We start from the raw sequence: 19,025 nt of genomic DNA on the forward strand, positions 1-19,025 counted from the left end.
TGGCTCGGTGGTTAGCACTGTTGCCTTACAGTGCGAGGGACCCGGGCTCGATTTCCACCTGGGGCAGCTGTCCGTGTAGAGTTTGCACATTCTCCCTGTGTCTGCGTGGGCTTCCCCCCCCTCAACAGTTCAAAGATGTACAGGTCAGGTGAATTGGCCGTGCTAAATTGCCCATAGAGTTAGTGTCAGGGGCAAATATAGGGTAGGGGTGGGCTACTCTTCAGAGGGTTGGTGTGGACTTGTTGGGCCAAAGGGCCTGTTTCCATACTGTAGGGAATCTAATCTAACCTCTACTTTGACACTCCAAAGCAGTGCTAAAGGGACTCAGTTGGGGATGTTTGGATGATGTGAAACCAAGGTCCTGCCGTAACTCTTAGCCAGATGTAAAGCATCCAAACCTTTATTTAGACAAAGGACAGGGGAGTTTGGCTGACTGTCCTCGGCATTATTTATCCTTCAACTAAAATCACTAAAACAGATCACTGCACTCGATCATATGCCCACTTATGGGATCTTGCTGTGTGCCTATGGTTGCAACATTTCTTATATTACAGTACAGTTTCAGAAGGGCTTTGCGGGATGTGTTGAGATATTGGAAGGCACCGTATAAACACAATGACTCTCAATCAGGACTTTTTAATAGAATTGTAAAGTTGTGTGCAGGTTTGAAATTTCTGAGCTGCACTGTTAGCAACCAAAGATCCAATCAGCAATAAGGATTTGTGAAATGACCCTTAAATTGTATATCTTGGTTTCCTGTAGCGACTTGTTTTCAGTCTTTCAGCCAAGTGTACAGATAGGGAACTGCGAGCGTGTTTTCACAGGAGGTTAATCAGATCTCCAACGAACTCAGTGTAATTCAAGATCATGATTCCCATTGAAATAATAACAGCTTGAACCATTTCCTGTCAGTGCTATCCTCTGCATGGTCTGGAAATATGAGGTCAGGAAGGTTTCTTTAAAATGATATTTCTTGAATATACAAAATAGAAGCAGACCATTAAGCTTATCCAGTCTTCATGCTCCACTTGAAACTCATAGAATCAATGAATGATTTCAGTACAGATTGAGGCCATTCAGTCATTCAATTCAATTTGTGATTGCTCTTTGAAGGAACATTTAACTGAATACCACTGCTTTGCTTTTATGGGTAATCCTGCAAACAGTTTTTTTTCTTTTCAGGTAATGATTAAATTCCCTTTGGAAAGTCTTCAGTGGACCCTGCCTCCTCCATACCCTCAGGCAAAGCCCCCCTCCTGCTATGTGACAAGGTTTCCTCCTTGATTCTTTTACTAATGACCTCAGATCTTTAGTTCTCTATCTATCCATGAATGGGAAGATTTACTCTCTATCCATTCCGTCATGATCCAAGTTCTGTCTCTTTTTCTGCTGGGCGGATCTCCAAGGGCTTCTGACTCCAATGCTGTCTGACCTGCTGTGTTTCTCCTGCTCCTTTTATTGACTGACTTGCAGCATCAGCAGTTCCTTACTGTTTTCAGACTTCGAAGATCTATGTGTGGCAGCGACCTCCGTGGATCTCTGAGTAGCTGTGTGACAAAGCTGCTTAGAGGGACACTTCTACCAAATCTCCCACTCAACCTTCTCTATTCCAAGGAGAATAGTACCAACTGCTCCAGCGTTTCTATGTGAATGAAGTTTCTCATCTCTGGAATCATTGTGATGATTTCTGCGCCCATTCTAATACCTTCATGTCCTTCCGAAAGGTCCTACTTCAAATGAGACCAAACCAATATTTTCCACAGGTTCAATAATACTTCTTTTCTTTGTCCTTTCTCTTCCTATTGATAAAATCAAGGAAGCAATCTGCCTTCTTAGCTGCTTCCTCAATGATTTGTGCACATGTACACTCCAGCTCCCTCAGTTCTTGCACCATCTTTAGAATTATGCCCTTTATTTAAGATTCTCTCTCTTTATTCTTTCAATTAAAATTCATCACTCCACACTTCAATGCAATAATTTGTCCGTTCCACCAACCTATAAATGAAATTCTACAATATTCTCCTCATGGTTCACAGTAGTTTCAAGTGTTGTATTATCTACAAATTTTTGAAATCATTTTCTGTACACCAGGGTGTAGGTCATTAATGACGGTCAGGATGAACAGGGGTCCTAACACCCATCCCTGCCAAGTCCAACTTTCTTCCAGTCTGAAGAACATCCATGAACAACCACTTCTCTCTTCACAGATACTGCTGGACCTGCTGAATTTCTCCAGCAATTTCTATTATTGTTTGTTTCATGAACCACTACTCTCTGTTCCCTGTCTCTCAGCCAGTTTTGTATTCATGTTGCCACTGTTCCTTTTATTCCATGTGATCTGTCATTTGTCACATAATTGTTCTGCAGCACTTTATTAAATGCCTTTTCTTGAGAAGTCTAAGTACGCCAGGTCAATAGCATTACCCTCATCGACCTGCTCTGTTACCCAATCAAAAAACTCAAGCAAGTTAGCTAAAGATGACGATTTGACGTTTAATAAGCCAATGCTGGCTTTCTTGGGTTGTCTGCATATTTTATGGTATTAATTTTGTCCTGGTATACAGTTTCTAAAAGTACTTTTCCATCACAGAGATTAAAACGTAGTTGCTGGGCGTATCATCTAAGTGGGTAATATTTGCAATTCTCCAGCCTCCAGCCAGTACCGCTTAGTCAATATCTCACTCCCATTCCTCACATCAAACTCTTATCAACGAAGACCTCTCTTCTCTTCTCCTTTTGATGCTCTATTAGATTAGATTAGACTTACAGTGTGGAAACAGGCCCTTCGGCCCAACAAGTCCACACCGACCCGCCGAAGCGCAACCCACCCATACCCCTACATTTACCCCTTACCTAACACTACGGGCAATTTGCACATCTTTGGACTGTGGGAGGAAACCGGAGCACCCGGAGGAAACCCACGCAGACACGGGGAGAACGTGCAAACTCCACACAGTCAGTCACCTGAGTCGGGAATTGAACCCGGTTCTCAGGCGCTGTGAGGCAGCAGTACTAACCACTGTGCCACCGTGCCGCCCATATATTTGTCCTAAATGCATCTTTTTGTCCACTTGCTCCTTTTGGTGGCGAGTTCCCGATATTTGCCACTCTCAGGTAAAAAAACAGGCTTCTTCTGAATCTCTTATTGTTTTTATTACTGACTGTGTTTTATATTGATGGTCTGTATTTTAGCTCTTTCTCACAAATAGAAACTCTGGATGGAATTTTCCCAGACTCTTAACAACATGTGCAGTGACACGACGATTGGAAACTACCTTAAGAATGAATATTAAATTTTTGACATCCAGATAAAAAGATGTCCGATTTTCCAGAGAAGGTTTTAGCAGCAAGCTGGATCTCTATTCTGAGAGGCCTACTTGCATCTTCGAACATCTCATTATCACCTGAACATGCCTCTTTTCTATGCAGCCTGCTATTTTGAGAGAAGCTAGATGGCGCCAATTCCTAACTGCATGCTTTCACCTTGGCTCGCATTGCTCAACATGGCAGGGCATTTGTCACGGGCAGTCTGTACCTGCACCCTCCGTCAATGGAATTGCTGCCAAGGCACATCTTGGGTCAACTTATTATAAGTTCAGCACTTCACCACCGCAAATTGGAGCTCACTGACGACTTACATTGCTCCTACTAGGTTGATATGTCTGCAGGTCACTGCTCAGATGCATCAGAATAAAGTGTATCTCAGGACTCCTAGCTTGCTTTTGTAGCTCTCACTAACTTTGCGTTTACTTGATCACTCACAGCATTTTTGTCTTGCCATATCTTGCCTTTTTGCACATTGTCATGTCATTCAGAACTTATAGACAATCTGTGGTTCTGTCTGCATTGACTTTTAACACATACAGACAGCCAGCCAGGCAGATTTGCCAGCAATGATCAGTCAAGGGGGTGGACACCTTGCTGTTTGGCACCATGCTATGCCAGTCTTATACCTGTGCCATGTGCCAGCAGCTTATGAGGCAAACACACTGTGCATGTTCAACAACCAAATGAATGTCTCAAAGCCTAAGGTGCTAAGTTGTCCTTAGCCCTGTCAAAAGGACAATGATCAGTCAGGGGATCCCAGCAAATTCTGTCAAGGACGCCGTCTGATCTCAGTCCTGGGGTACATCCGTGGTCAGTCAGCTGCTTGGTGTGATCATGATCTAGGGATCCATTTCATTAAAGTCCTGGGAGGAGCCACAGTCAGCTCTGCAGGTAAAGCCCAACCAAAATATGGATGAGCAGTAAATCAGTCAGGGAACTGCATAGAAATCATTCAGGTATCTGGTTGGTCAGTAGTGGAGACAGTTGTTCCAAGTCAGTCAGGGGAAAGGGCCACAGTAGGTTTTGGGGAGAGGGGAATCTGTGCACTAAACGTCAAGGGGATTTATCAGGGGCCACGCTTGGGGAAGTCAAGTTGGCATTCAGAGATCAGGATTACTGTGAAGGGAAGCTACATAACGCGTAAGATGGGCTTTGAGGTTGATTAGGGACTGTAGTGCAGAAAGGGAGATGAAGGTTGGTGGGGCACCAAGAATAACAAACAAAGCTGTAATCCTGTCTTGAGTCGCTTGCTCTGCTGCCTTCTATCCCCATCCAATTTGGGAATATGGAATGGAAATGAGAAATGGCTGCCAGCACACCCAGAATGCACTGAGTAGAGTCATGGAGTCGTACAGAATGGAAATAGACCCTTTGGTCCAATTAGTTCACGCCAACCATGTTCCCAAACTAAATTAGTCCCACTTGCCTGTGTTTGACCCATATCCCTCCAAACCTTTCCAATTCATGTACAGGGTGACCCCCGTATCTGTGGAATTATTTTTCCGCGGTTTCAGTTACCCGTGGTTTACTGTGACCCAAACATATTGTAGGGAATGTTGCAGAACCAGGGACCAGGAGGCTGCCAGGGCGGTAGGTTTCCCATTAAATGAATGGGTTCGCTCCTTTCCATGTTTTCAGGCTCCCATGGTAGTTCTTGGAATGTATCCCCTGCAGTATGAGGGCCTATTGTACTTATCCAAATGCCTTTTAAACATTGGAACTGTAGCTGCGTCCAACACTTCCTCAGAAGGTTCATTCCACACACTAATCACTCTGTGGAAAGAACAATGCCCCTCAAGGATTCTGGGTAATCCAAGATGGAGGACGGGAAACAAATTGTGGCTGTAAGAGCTACTCCTTTTTTTGAGGTATTTTAGGTGATTTCCTTGAATTCCAAGAGCAGCAATTACTGTTTTATAAGCTGTTGCATTATTTTGGAGCTTTGGAGGAAGAAAGATCAAAACAATGACACTCTTAAAAAGGTGGAAGACAGACAAAGGCAGCGACCACATGGTTGGAAGAAGAAACCTATACTACTGTCTGTCACAGCAGTGAATCTGCTTTTACTGTTACTGCCTTTGCTGTTTGAGTTCAAGTATCTCTGGACATTGGAGTGCGCCTAGGAAAAATTAACAAACAACAAAATTCACAGCTGACCTCGGAGGAACCTGTATAGAAGAGCTCAGCGCAGGAACAGATAAGTACATAGTTTTTGAGTGTAGTCTTGCCATAAATCTACAGTAGTGAGTAGAGTGGGTTCTTTCTTGAGATCTATCTCTTGATTAATTTTAAAAATATGAAAAATAAGTATTAAGTTAGCCTGGAGTAATGTTTCTTTAGAGCAATAAGATGGTGTTATTTTCTGGGACTGTAGTTTGTGAAGGAGCAAAGATGGCCTTGAGAAGAGTGATGTGCTCTTCCTAGCGGATGTCGGATTGGTGAAAGTTTCCATGTTACTGATGATCATGTCTGCAGCAAGTGTCTTTGGTTGTGAATCCTATCATATTGCATGGATTGATTGGAGTGGCAGTTAGGCAATAAGGAATTTGCAGGAGCAAAGGGGTGTGATGGATGACCACTATTGCTAGGGAGAAAAGCCCCAGATACAGTCAGGTAGATGGGTTAACTCCAGGAAAGGTAGGAGAGGGAGGCAGATGTTGCAGGAGTTTCCTGTGGCTAACCCCATCTCAGACAAGTATACTGTTTTGGAAAATGTTGGGGTTGATGGACTCTCAGGGGAATGTAGCATGAACAGTCAAGTTTCTGGTATCAAGGACGGCTCTAATGTAATGAAGGATACTTCGGGTTCCAAGCGATCGATTGTGACAAGAGACTTTCAAGTCAGAGGCACAAGCAGCTGTTTCTGCAACAGGCAGTGAAAAATCAGAATGGTATCTTGCTTCCCTGATGCCAGGATCAGGGATATCTCAGAAGATGCAGAATGTTCTCAAATGGAAGAGGAATCAGCAGGAGGTCATTGTACACATTGGACATAGGAAAGGAAAAGGATAAGATTCTGAAGGGAGAAGATAGAAAGTCAGGCAGAAATTTAAAAAGGAGGTCCTCAAGGGTAGTAATATCTGGATTACTCCCAGTGCTATGAGCTAGTACGGGAAGGCAGGTGAACTCAAGACATGGTTAGGAACATGGGAATGGGATATCATAGCATTTACAGAGACGTGGCTCAGGGATGGGCAGGGCTGGAAGCTTAATGTTCCAGGATACAAATGCTACAGGAAGGATAGAAAGGAGGGGCAAGAGAGGAAGCAGAGTGGTGTTTTTGATAAGGGATAGCATAACGGCTGTACTTAGGGAGGATCTTCCTGGAAATACATCCAGGGAAGTTATTTGGGTGGAACTGAGAAATAGGAAAGAGATGATCACCTTATTGGGATTATATTATAGACCCTCCAATAGTCAGTGGGAAATTGAGAAACAAATTTACAAAGAGATCTCAGTTATCTGTAAGAATAAGAGAGTGATAATGGTCGGGGAATTTACTTTCCAAATATAGACTGGTACTACCATAGTGTTAAGGGTTTAGATGGAGAGGAATTTGTAAGGTGTGTATGAGAAAACTTTCTGATTCAGTATGTGGATATACCTACTAGGGAAGGTGCAAAACTTGACCTACTCTTGGGAAATAAGGCAGGGTAGGTGACTGAGATATCGGTGGGGGAGCACTTTGGGGCCAGTGACCATAATTCTGTTAGTTTCAAAATAGTGATGGAAAAGGATAGACCTGATCTAAAAGTTCAAATTCTAAATTGAAGGAAGGCCAATTTTGACGGTATTAGGCAAGAACTTTCAAAGGTTGATTGGGGCAGATGTTCACAGGTAAAGGGACAGTTGAAGAATGAGAAGCCTTCAAAAATGAGATGACAAGAGTCCAGAGTAAGTATATCCTGATAGGTGAAAGGAAAGGCTGGTTGGTGTAGGGAATGCTGGATGACTCGAGAAATTGAGGGTTTGGTTAAGAAAAAGATGGAAGCATATGTCAGGTATAGACAGGATAGATCGAGTGAATCCTTAGAAGAGTATAAAGGCAGTAGGAGTATACTTTAAAAGGGAAATCAAGAGGGCAAAAAGGGGACATGAGATAGCTTTGGTAAATACGGTTAAGCAGAATCCAACGAGATTTTATAAATATATTAAGGACAAAAGGGTAACAAGGGAGAGAATAGGGCCCCCCAAAGATCAGCAATGCAGCCTACATATGAAACCACAGGAGATGGGGGAAGATACTAAACGAGTATTTTGCATCAGTGTTTACTGTGGAGAAGGACATAGAAGATATAGACTGTGGGGAAGTAGATGGTGACATATTTCAGAAGAGATGATGCTGGATGTCTTAAAATGCATAAAGGTGGATAAATCCCCAGGACCTGATCAGGTGTACCCTGGAATTCTCTGTGGTATGCTGGGGAAGTGATTGCTGGGCCTCTTGCTGAGATATACGTATCATCGATAGTCACAGGTGAGGTGCTGGAAGAATGGAGGTTGGCAAACATGGTGCCACTGTTTAAGAAAGGTGGTAAGGACAAGCCAGGGAACTATAGACCAGTGAGCCTGATGTTGGTGGTGGGCAAGTTGTTGGAGGGAATCCTGAGGGACAGGGTGTACATGTATTTGGAAAGGCAAGGACTGATTAAGGATAGTTAATATAGCTTTGTGTGTCAGAAATCAGGTCTCATGAATTGATTGAGTTTTTTGAAGAAATAATGAAGAGGATTGATGAAGGCAGAGTGGTGGATGTGATCTATATGGACTTCAGTAAAGTGTTCAACAAGGTTCCCCATGGGAGACTGATTAGCAAGGTTAGATCTCATGGAATACAGGGAGAATTAGCCATTTGAATACAGAACTGGCTCAAAGGTAGAAGACAGAGGGTGGTGGTGGAGGGTTATTTTTCAGGCTGGAGGCCTGTGACCAGTGGAGTGCCACAAGGATCAGTGCTGGGTCCTCTACTTTTCATAATTTTGTATAAATGATTTGTTTGTGAACATAGGAGGTATACTTAAAGTTTGCAGCTGACACCAAAATTCGAGGTGTCGTGGACAGCGAAGTGGGTTACCTCAAAGTACGACAGAATCTTGATCAGATGGGCTAAGGGGCTGAGGAGTGGCAGATGAAATTTAAATTAGATAAATGTGAGGTGCTGCATTTTGGAAAAGCAAATCATAGCATGACGTAGACAATTAATGGTAAGGTCCTGGGGAGTGTTGCTGAACAAAGAGACAGAAAGAGAGTGCAGGTTCATAGCTCCTTGAAAGTGGAGTCGCAGGTAGATAGGATAACGAAGAAGGCGTTGAGTATGCTTTCCTTTATTGGTCAGATTATTGAGTACAGGAGTTGGGAGGTCATGTTGCGGCTGTACAGGACATTGGTTAGGCCACTGTTGGAATATTGTGTGCAATTCTGGTCTCCTTCCTATCGGACGGATGCTGTAAAACGTGAAAGGATTCAAAAAAGATTTACATGGATGTTGCCAGGGTTGGAGGATTTGAGCTAAAGGGAGAGGCTGAATAAGCTGGGGCTGTTTTCCCTGGAGCTTCGGAGGCTGAGGGATGACCTTATAGAGGTTTATAAAATCATGAGGGGCATGGATAGGATAAATAGACAAAGTCTTTTCCCTGGGGTGGTGGAGTCCAGAACTAGAGGGCATAGGTTTAGGGTGAGAGGGGAAAGATATAAAAGGTACATAAGGGGCAACTTTCTCACAGAGTGCAGTGCGTGTATGGAATGAGCTGCCAGAGGAAGTGGTGGAGGCTGGTACAATTACAACATTTAAAAGGCATCTGGATGGGTATATGAATAGGAAGGGTTTAGAGGGATATGGGTCAAGTGCTGGCAAATGGGACTAGATTTATTAAGGATATCTGGTCGTCATGGACAAGTTGGACTAAAGAGTCTGTTTCTGTGCACTACATCTCTGTGACTGTCTTTTTTTCTTCTCTCACCTTAAAAGTTTGTTTCCCAGTTTTGAACTCCCCCACCCTGGGGAAAAGACCCTTGCTATTCACCTTATCTGTGTCCCTGATGATTTTATAAACCTCAATAAGGTCATCCCTCATCCTCCTACATGTGCAGTGAAAAAGTTCCCAGCCTCTCCAGTCAATTTTTATAACTGAAACCCTCCATTCCCAGCAACATCCTGGTAAATCATTTCTAAACCCTCTTCAGTTTAGTAACATCCTTCCTACAACAGGCCGTCCAGAACTGCATGCACTACTTCAAAAGAGGCCTTAACCAATGTTCTGTACAATCTCAACACGACATCCCAACTCCTCTACTAAAGGTCTGAGAAATGAAGGCAAGCGTGCTAAACGTGTTGTGATGTGACAGCCCTTCACGGCAATTTGATTCAGCAGCAGTGAATACAATTACAGATATAACCTTGTACACATCCAATAATCCTGCTGCTGGATTTATAGATATCTCTAAGTTTTAAATTTCACTTTTTGAAATGTGGACAAATTTGACACACAGTTGGTTTTTGTTCTGCATTGGTAGTGTGAAATACATTGCGTATGGTTTATTTGACTTTATGTATAATCAGTAAAAACTAATGATCAACTTCTGATATTTTTCAGAACTGGAGCCTTCCGCCTGACTCCTGCAGGGATACACGAAGTGTCCTCCTGCCGAAAGAAAGGCTTTCACCCACATTCAAAGGAGCCACCTCTGTATCAAGTATGTACGCTCTTTTATCGGACACAACTACCAATTTGACAATTTCTGTTAGACTTCTGAATTTATGCTATTTTTAAAATTTCATTTTAAGAATTAATGTAATAAAATGTAGGCTTAAGTTTAATTTTAGGAGAATTTTGCTCAAAATTAGTATTGCATGTACCTTTCAATCTGGCACAATGCAAAATGAATATTGCCTACCCTGACACCCCAGGTTCTGTCATGACATGGACTGCTTTCAACACAGCTAGCTCCTACTCCGCATTATCGCCGTTTTAGCTTCTCTTCTTTCCTGACTTCCAATCAACAATTCCTTTCTCTGCTCGCCCTATATTTTCTCTCTGCTCACTCCTCTTCCAAAACCCCATCGTCAGTACAACTGCCATCTTTTCCTAGCCACTTCCAGTTCTGAAGAAGGGTGACAGGACTTGAAAGGTTAACTCAATGTATTTCTCTCCACAGATAATACAAGACCGGCTGAGTTTCTCCAGCAATTTTTTTTGTGAAATGATCAAAATTGTATAGTGCAACTTGAAGTTCACTTAAACAAAAAATGTAAGGTCAAGGTCTGATAATGTCATCTACTGATTAGGCTCCACTTGCTGAATCCCTATGATTTGTAAAAAAGTGAATTTCAATTTTAAATATATGCTCATTTTATCAGTGTTCTCGGCTCCTGTTCTGAAGCCAGTGAGTCTTGAATAAGATTCAGCTCCAAAGTGCGTCTTGCTCTCCATCAACATCATCTCGGAGAAAGTGAGGACTGCAGATGCTGGAGATCAGAGCTGAAAATGTGTTGCTGGAAAAGGGCAGCAGGTCAGGCAGCATCCAAGGAGCTGGAGAATCGACGTTTCGGGCATGAGCCCTTCTTCAGGAATTCCTGAAGAAGGGCTCATGCCCAAAACGTCGATTCTCCTGCTCCTTGGATGCTGCCTGACCTGCTGTGCTTTTCCAGTAACACATTTTCAGCTCCATCAACATCAACCAAGTGACGATAATTCCTGAATAAATATAACAGCAGAACAGGTTTAGCTCATTTCTCACGACATTAAATGAGCAGGAGCAATAAAAAATGAATTAGGTTAAAACTGAAAGGAAATGAACTGATTGGCTGGCAAGGTCACACAGATGACTGGATGTTTTCACTGCTTAAACATTACAACAGGGTTCAGAAATAATTTTACATTGTTTACAAAATAAGATTTATAATAGTGCCAAATTTACAAAATTCATAAATTCTGTGCAAATACATACAAATAATAGAGTTGAATATAGAAATCCTTATGAAGCAGACATTCAACATGCACTGGCTTTAAACCACTGAAGGAGCAGCAGAATAGGCTGATAATACACAGCATCTGTGTGAGGGAAACTGAATTAACATTTTGGACACAGAAACAGAAATTGCTGGAAAAATTCATCGCAGTTCTAAAGAAAGATTACTGGACCCGAAACGTTAACTCTAATTTCTCTCCACAGACGCTACCAGACTTGCTGAGACTTTTCTGCAATTTCTGTTTTTGTTTTCGATTTTCAGCATTTCATTTTTAAAAATGTTTTGAACCTTTTTATGAGAGCTGGAAAAAGATTGAAATGTGTCAGATTAAAGCCAGTACAGAACAGTGAAATGTAGGAAAGTTAGGGTGGTTTGGAAAGTAAACTGTAATATCTGATAAAGTGGAAGGCAAGCGAGATTAATTAACAAGAGGATGGTAATAGTGGTCAGCCACAGTCCATTGTGGGAATGGAAGTTGTAAAGTTCCTCACTCTGTGTACCATTAAAGAATATATTTTATAAATCAAGAATATCACAAACATAAGGAAGTACCTCAGAGTGAAACATGTTTATAGAGAACTTGAAATGTCCTTGCAAAAGATCTGTAATGTTTAAGTTAAAATGTTTTTGTTTGCAAATTCTATGAATAAAGTGTATATTTGTAGATAAAAAAACAATAGTGGTGGTGCTAGGCAAAATGGGATAGCAATGAGGCAAATAAAGAAACAATAGTTTTTTTAAAAATTTATTCCTTCAGGGATGTGGGCTTCACAGGTCTGTCCTGTGTTGATTGCACTACTAATGCACCAGGGAGCTGGGTTCGATTCCAACCTTGGGCTGCGTGGAGCATGCGCTTTCTCCCCGTACCTGTGTGGGTTTCCTTTGGGTGCTCCGGTTTTCGCCCACAGTCCAGTGATGTGCAGGTTGGGTGAATTGGCCATGCTAAATTGCCCGTAGTGTTCAGGGATGTCTAGGTTAGGTGTATTAGCCAGGGGTAAATATAGGGTGAAGAATCGGGCTGGGTGGGTTACTCTTTGGAGGGTCGGTGTGGACTTGTTAGGCCGAAGGGCCTGTGTCCACGCTGTAGGGATTCTGCTAATTGCTCTGAAGAAGGTGCTGATGAGCTGCCTTTATAAATTACTGTAGTCCCATTTGGTGTAAACACCCCACAATGTTATTCGGGAGGGAGTTCTCAGGATTTTGACCCAGTCACGCTGAAGGGTATGGTGATGTATTTCCAAGTTAAGATGGTGAGTGGCTTGGAGGGAACTTGCAGGTGGCGATGTTCCCCTGTATCTACTACCCTAGCCTTTCCAGATCGCAGGGGTCATGGGTTTGGAATGTGTCAAGTTTCTCACGTGTTTTTAGAGCTGCACTCATCCAGGCAAGTGCAAAGTATTCCAAAACACCCCTGACTTGGGTCTAGAAGATGGTGGGTCAGCTATGTGAAGTCAAGAGATAAATTCCTTGCTGCGGGATTCCTAGCCACCTCTTGTAACCATAGAATTTATATGGCTGGAGAAGCTTTCTTTTTCAATTGGTGATACATTTCCAAGTCAGGATGGTGAGTGGTTTGGAGAGGAACTTGCTGGTGTTCCCATGTATCTGCTGTCCTTGTCTAGCTAGATGGTAGTGGTTGTGTGTTTGGAAGGTGCTGTCTAAGGAGCCATGATGGATTTCTGCAGTGTACCTTGTAGATGGTCCACACTGCTGCTACTGAGGGTCATTGCTGGTGCGAGACGATCTGTGTGGATGTGATGTCAAACAAATGGGCAGCTTTGTCCTGATTAGTGTTAAGCTGCTTCAATATTGTTGGAGCTGCACTCATCCAGGCAAGTGGGGACTATTCCATCACACTCCTGAGTTGTGCCTTGTAGATGGTGGCCAGGGTTTAGGAGTCAGGAGGAGAATCAACAAGGTCTCCTCCAAGCCAGATATCACCCTGACCTGGAAATGTATCGTTGTTCCTTCAGTGTCACTGAGTCGAAATCCTTGAATCCCTAATGGGACGGTGGGTCTACCTACACTTCATAGGCTGCAGCAGTTCAGGAAGGCAGTTCACCAACATCTTCTCTAAGGTAATTAAAGGTATTAAGGGTTTAGAGGGATCTGGGCTAAGTGCTGGCAAATGGCACTAGATTAGGTTAGGATATCTGGTCAGCATGAACGAGTTGGAACGAAGGGTCTGCCTCCGTGCTGTACTTCTCTATGACTCGAATTAGGGGCAGGCAATATGTGCTCAACTCTCTCCGTCCTTGAATGAAAACGCTTCATTGAACCAAACTTGATTCCTCCCATCTGTTGGTATGTGTAGAGGGAGGGATATGTTGGGCTGTGAGGTTACAGATTGTGATTGAAAACAATCTTGCTGTTGCTGATGTCCCGTAGTGACTCATTGATTTCTGCTTTTGTATTGCTAGATTTATTCAAAATCTGTCCCATTCAACAATGTACCAAACATGACGGAAGCCAATATCCTGTCACCAAGTCCCCCTTTATTTACATGTGGAGAGTCCTTGACACACAAATTCCTTGTTGGTAGATGATAGGCCGTTATCTGTGACCAACAAGTCGGTGTATTGCAAAAGATGCACGTGGTGTTTCTGTCATCCTCCCCACGTTTGATGAATGAACTCTGTGCATGACAGCCACTCCATGCACGACAGCCATTTGACTGAGAGTTTACAATGACTAAGAACATTGAGACCATGAAAAGACCTGTATAGTTGCCATGTAACTGAGTCCAGTTTACCTGGCCATTATCACAAATGTGAGGGAGCTGCTGGTGGTAATTTTTGTCATTGTTAGCACTCTGGGCACAGCCCCACCAATGTGGCTCTGTCTGCATCCAGTCTTGGCTACCAGCCATAACTTCTCGTCAACATCTTCATTTTGGAAACTTCTGGATGACCATGGGGTAGAGTTCAGCCAGTATCTGGCATCGACCTTTGCTCAGGACAATCGTCCTTGCTCTCCATAATAATATGCTGTCCTCTACTGTGGTCTGGTGTTCCTAGATCCAAAAAGGTGTCACCTCTGGTTGTGATGGCCCTTTGGTTTCCCCCATCACCACCAGCTGGTTCAGTTATGCCCAGACCAGACCTATCTGCGCCCACAATCTGATACTGCCAGCTGTGACCGGAAGGGTGAAGATAATTTAAAACCGTACAGACTCTTTCAGTGGTGGTACCACCAGTGATGCATCTGCCAGCAGGAGACAACTTAATGCACCAGCATTTGCTATTTGGCTTCCTGGATGGTGTTCTAACTTGTAATTATACTGCTGAATTTGGCCTGAAGCTATGAGTGGCATTGCTTTGACCTCTTCACATAGACCTAACAAAGGGTTTGTGGTCTGTTATTATTACAAATTGATGTTTTTTAGGTTTGGTGGAATGTCCTGATTCCAAACATGTCCACCAATTCTTCCTTCCCTCTCTGGGCGTATTTACACTCTGCATTAGCCAAAGTCATGGATACATAGACTATTGGGCATTCTCTCCATTGAGCCAACTATGAACTAATACTAACCAATGCCATACAGAGAGGCATCACATGCCCATATCAAATTTTGCTTGGGACCATAGTGTGCCAACACCTTAGAGGATGACAATTATTTCTTCACTTCCCTGAAGACTATGGCTTGGCCACATGACCATTTCCAAGGTTGACCCTTTTCTATGAGTTGATGGTAAGGTACCAAAGGAAGACCAGGTTATATATGAATTTTCCGTAATAGTTCACCAGCCCAAGGAAAGACCAAAGCTCTGGTACAGACATGGGAGCCGGGGCACCTTTGATCACCCTCACTTCATATTCCAACAGGTATACCCCAGTCTTGTTGACTCTGTAGTTAAAGTAGGTCACATAGGGTACCTGAAGCACGCATGTTTTCCTTTTAAGTCATAACCCCACCTGGGAGAAATGTCTAAGGACTATATCCAAGTTCTCTAAGTGCTCCTTATTAGTCTCCCTAATAATTTGCAAATCATCCCGATAAATGGTGACCTGAGGTATACCTAGTAAAATGTTCTACATTGTCAGCTAAAAAATTGCACAGGCTGATGATACCCCAAATGGCAGTCACGTATATTGGTACAAACCCTAATGGGATATGAATTGGAGAGTACTTCTGGGAATCCTCATCTAACTCCAGTTGCAAATATGGATCGTTTCTGTCCAGCTTCTTGACGGACAACACCCCCCTGCCAGCTTTGTGTATAAATCCTCTGTGTGAGGGATTAGGTATTTAGCCAGCTGCAAAAAGCAGCTACCTATTTGTTTAAAATCCCCACAAAGGTGAACCAATTAGTTGGACTAACACAATCTGCCCATTCTGCAAACTGTCCTGGTTTGATCATTCCTTCGCTTTCCGACCTTCTGACTTCTGCCTCTACGTTTGCCCGTGCTTTTGAGTGAGCCTTGCAGAATTGTGAAATGGTTTCCAGGTCAACAAGGAAGGTGGCCTTGGCTCCTTTGATAGTCCCTAGAACTTCCTGAGAAACTTTTGGGTATTTAATTTGGACTTTGCTCAGGCAGCTATTTTGTAATTGAAAATGTTGCACCAATCTTGGTGAATCTATTTCAACCAATTTCACCCCATCAAGCTTGAGCCTGAACCTTGCATTAGAATCAGTGGTGACTGAATCAGCTGCTTCTCACCAGAGTCTGGAATCTGTAAAGGTTCCCCGGTATTCATTCTCAGTCTAGCCGAGGTCTCGCGCAAACTTAACGGCTGGAGTTCAGAACAAGTTTTGTTAAAGACTGGTTCTGCGATCACTGGTATTGACCTCCATTAGAACTGGGTGACCATTTAAACATATGTTTATTTTGTTTGGTTTTGATTTGGATGTTGCTAAGCAATTTAACTGTTCCAAACCAGATGTAGGTGGGCTTTCTAGAGTGTGCACTCTCCTGCATACCAGCCTATGAATTCTCTTACTCTATTTAGGTCTAGTGGGACCGTTTTGCTGTCTCGAGTCTGCATACAGGCAGCAACTACAAATGTCTGCTGGTCCAGATTCTCAAGAAAATTTTAACTGTTTAGCCCATGCTTGGCTTTGTTTTGGGGTTTTACTGTGAGCTGACCTACAGTCCCTCAGTTTAGGATATGTCCTGAGTGAGGCTATGCAGTTGTCTTCAGTCAAGTGGTGTTCCCCAAACTCAGTCAGACTGGCGACAATATGAGTTCCCTGGCTGGGCTGTTAATCTGTTCCAATCAGGAAGCCCTGGCTGACAGATATAAACAGGAGTGTCAGAAGGTCTGTTCACTCTGAGAGCTGGCTCTGAGGGAGCTGGATCAGTGTCAAGGACTCTCCACGTGTAAGTAAAGGGAGATTTGGTGACAGGAATACCAGACTCTGTGGAGTTATTTCATTTTCCTTGTCCATTCTTCTGTATTTCTGAGCATAAAGTTCATAAATTATAATGTGAAGTGTTGCCAGTGAAGTGGAAGAGGAATATTATAGAGAATACATGCTAAATACAAAAGTTCTATTGTGGTTCAGTGTAACCGTAGTCTTTCCATTGACCTTTTTGCTTTCCTGATTCTGTTGTGCCTTGGTTTCACTTGATGTCTTCATGTCTCCATCTAATGTACCCTGACAAGTCACTTTTAAGATAAATGTCCCAGAAAAAAATCTGATATTGAATCAAACATTTGGGAACGTTGTCTAAAAGTTTGGTCACCGCAGTAAATTCATCCAGGTATCATAAAGTCCTGATTTATTGGGGTTGTGAGAGATGGAAAGAGGTGTCGCAATGGAGTTTCAGAGCTTAATTGGATGCTGGTGCTGGTGAGGGGCATTATGAAGGAGTGGAGGGAACACAAGAGGCCAGAGTTGGAGGTTGTAATAGATAAAGTACAGAGGATGGGAAAAAAAAGTGTTACAGATAGAAACAATGAAGGAACATTCATTATGTAGTTAAAAGAAGTCTAACAAGTTGATGAAATATACAGCATCTAGTAGAAGCATTTTTCTGGATGGTTGCTTATTTAATACAGTACGATGTAAACATTACATGCCAAACTCATGACTAATTTTCTTTCAGACTTGCAAACACATCGTTGTAAAGGATCTGAGTATCATCATCATGGACATGAGGTGACAGCATGAGACTACTACAATCCTGGAGTCTGTATAAATTATTTAGAATAAACAATATGTTGCTTTCAGGTTTTTATGACCAGTTTCAGACAACTGGATTATTTAACACTTTTTGTACATTCAGGTGAAGCAAAGTGAAATAAGGTGGTTAATATTTCTTTTTGAAATGCACCAAGTATTTCACATGTATGATGTGAAATTGCAAATGCTAGTTATGTCCAGAAGTGTTTATAAAATTGACCCTGAACTTCACTCAGAAGCCAATAAATGCTGTTCATTTCTTTGCTATGTTTGGTGTGTGCTTTTCTTGTTGTGTGTTTAAAACGTACAACTTAGCAAAGTTAAAGCTTTTAGAAGTGGTGTTTTTTTCTTCATTACTGATTTTTAGGTTGCACCTTGTAATGTTGTCATTCAATCATTCTCATTCAATTTAACCATCTGTTTGATCCCATGTGGCCAGGGGAATCCTACAAAATGTTTTGTCCAAGTTACTTTTATAAAAAGAAAGGTGCAGAAAGTTTCCAAGCTATTGTTACCAAAAGAAATTGTTGAGTGACCACAGCCATAGCTGCGGTGACACCGTCTTAGCCAGATCGACTAATCTGAATAGAAAATATCTTAAGTGTGCAATACTCACACAACCTAAGTATATATCAATGTTTAATTGATGTAGACCATTCAGTGTTTAAAAATACTTACGAACTCTGCTTTTTGTCTAACTGTTTACCACCAAACACCCAAAAGGGTTAAAGTTCACTTACAAATGTGAACACCAAGACCACATATGTCACAATTACTTATTGGGTAATACAGTGGGCACATTTAATTTCTCAGTTAGTCATATAACTAATGCAATGGACAATGTTGTTCTGTTAGCTATCATTTTTGTAGGTTTCCAGTAAACCTATTTGGTTTTATTCTAATTAGCTGCCTATTAACTGAGAGGATGGGATAGTAACATCACCAGTGATGAATTTAACCTTTTAACATATGAATTGCTGTGGGATGTGCCTGATGTAAGAGCTACTGGTGAACACTAGTGTACAGAATCAGTTGGGTCTTGATGAAAGTAGCCATATTAGTATATTGTAAATATTACATCATTCCTATGAATTGCATGAATAATTGCTTTTCCTTCACAAATGCATATTGTAAAAATAGTGAAAATTATTTTTGTTTGATTCTCAACCTATTTGAATGACCCAAAATTTTCTTGGATAGTTTAACACAAAGTAACTAGTTTAAAGGAACAGTTTACACTGATAGGAATGATGCTTAATTAGCAACACACTGGATTATTACTGAATTCAACATGGAACACTTCAAAGGTAACATTTACTGTATAATAATTTTTATGGGTGAGCAGTTTCATGCAGCAAACATTATGATATTGTTAGACTGTACTCATTCCAACTTTATATGGGAACAAAGAAAAATCTAAAGATTTAAGGTAACTGGTAGTCATGTTATATTTCAAAAATACTGTTATTTTAATTTCTTTAGTTTTCATGTTCAGTACTGTTAACCACATGTAACACCTCTGCTTGAAATAGTACTGTTTTCAGAGTAATTGAAACTGAATAACAAAAAGTAAGTTTTCAATATGGGTCTTCCAATTGAGT

The 19,025-nt window shown here is 42.0% G+C and overlaps 1 protein-coding gene across 3 annotated transcripts in view; it reads left to right on the forward strand.

Annotated features, from left to right (window-relative positions):
- The window catches only part of stambpl1 (STAM binding protein-like 1), a 66,309-nt gene extending 48,618 nt beyond the window's left edge, over positions 1-17,691 (forward strand). For all 3 annotated transcript variants that reach the window (XM_060842353.1, XM_060842354.1, XM_060842355.1), the window contains exons 10-11: positions 9,921-10,020; positions 17,348-17,691. In XM_060842353.1, the coding sequence (XP_060698336.1) occupies positions 9,921-10,020; positions 17,348-17,404 (157 nt within the window). In that variant the 3' untranslated portion in view covers positions 17,405-17,691. The remainder of the gene's footprint in view (positions 1-9,920; positions 10,021-17,347) is intronic.
- The last annotated feature ends 1,334 nt before the right edge of the window (positions 17,692-19,025 follow it).

The sequence above is a fragment of the Hemiscyllium ocellatum genome, chromosome 22, assembly GCF_020745735.1.
Source record: "Hemiscyllium ocellatum isolate sHemOce1 chromosome 22, sHemOce1.pat.X.cur, whole genome shotgun sequence".
In the NCBI taxonomy this organism is placed as follows: domain Eukaryota; kingdom Metazoa; phylum Chordata; class Chondrichthyes; order Orectolobiformes; family Hemiscylliidae; genus Hemiscyllium; species Hemiscyllium ocellatum.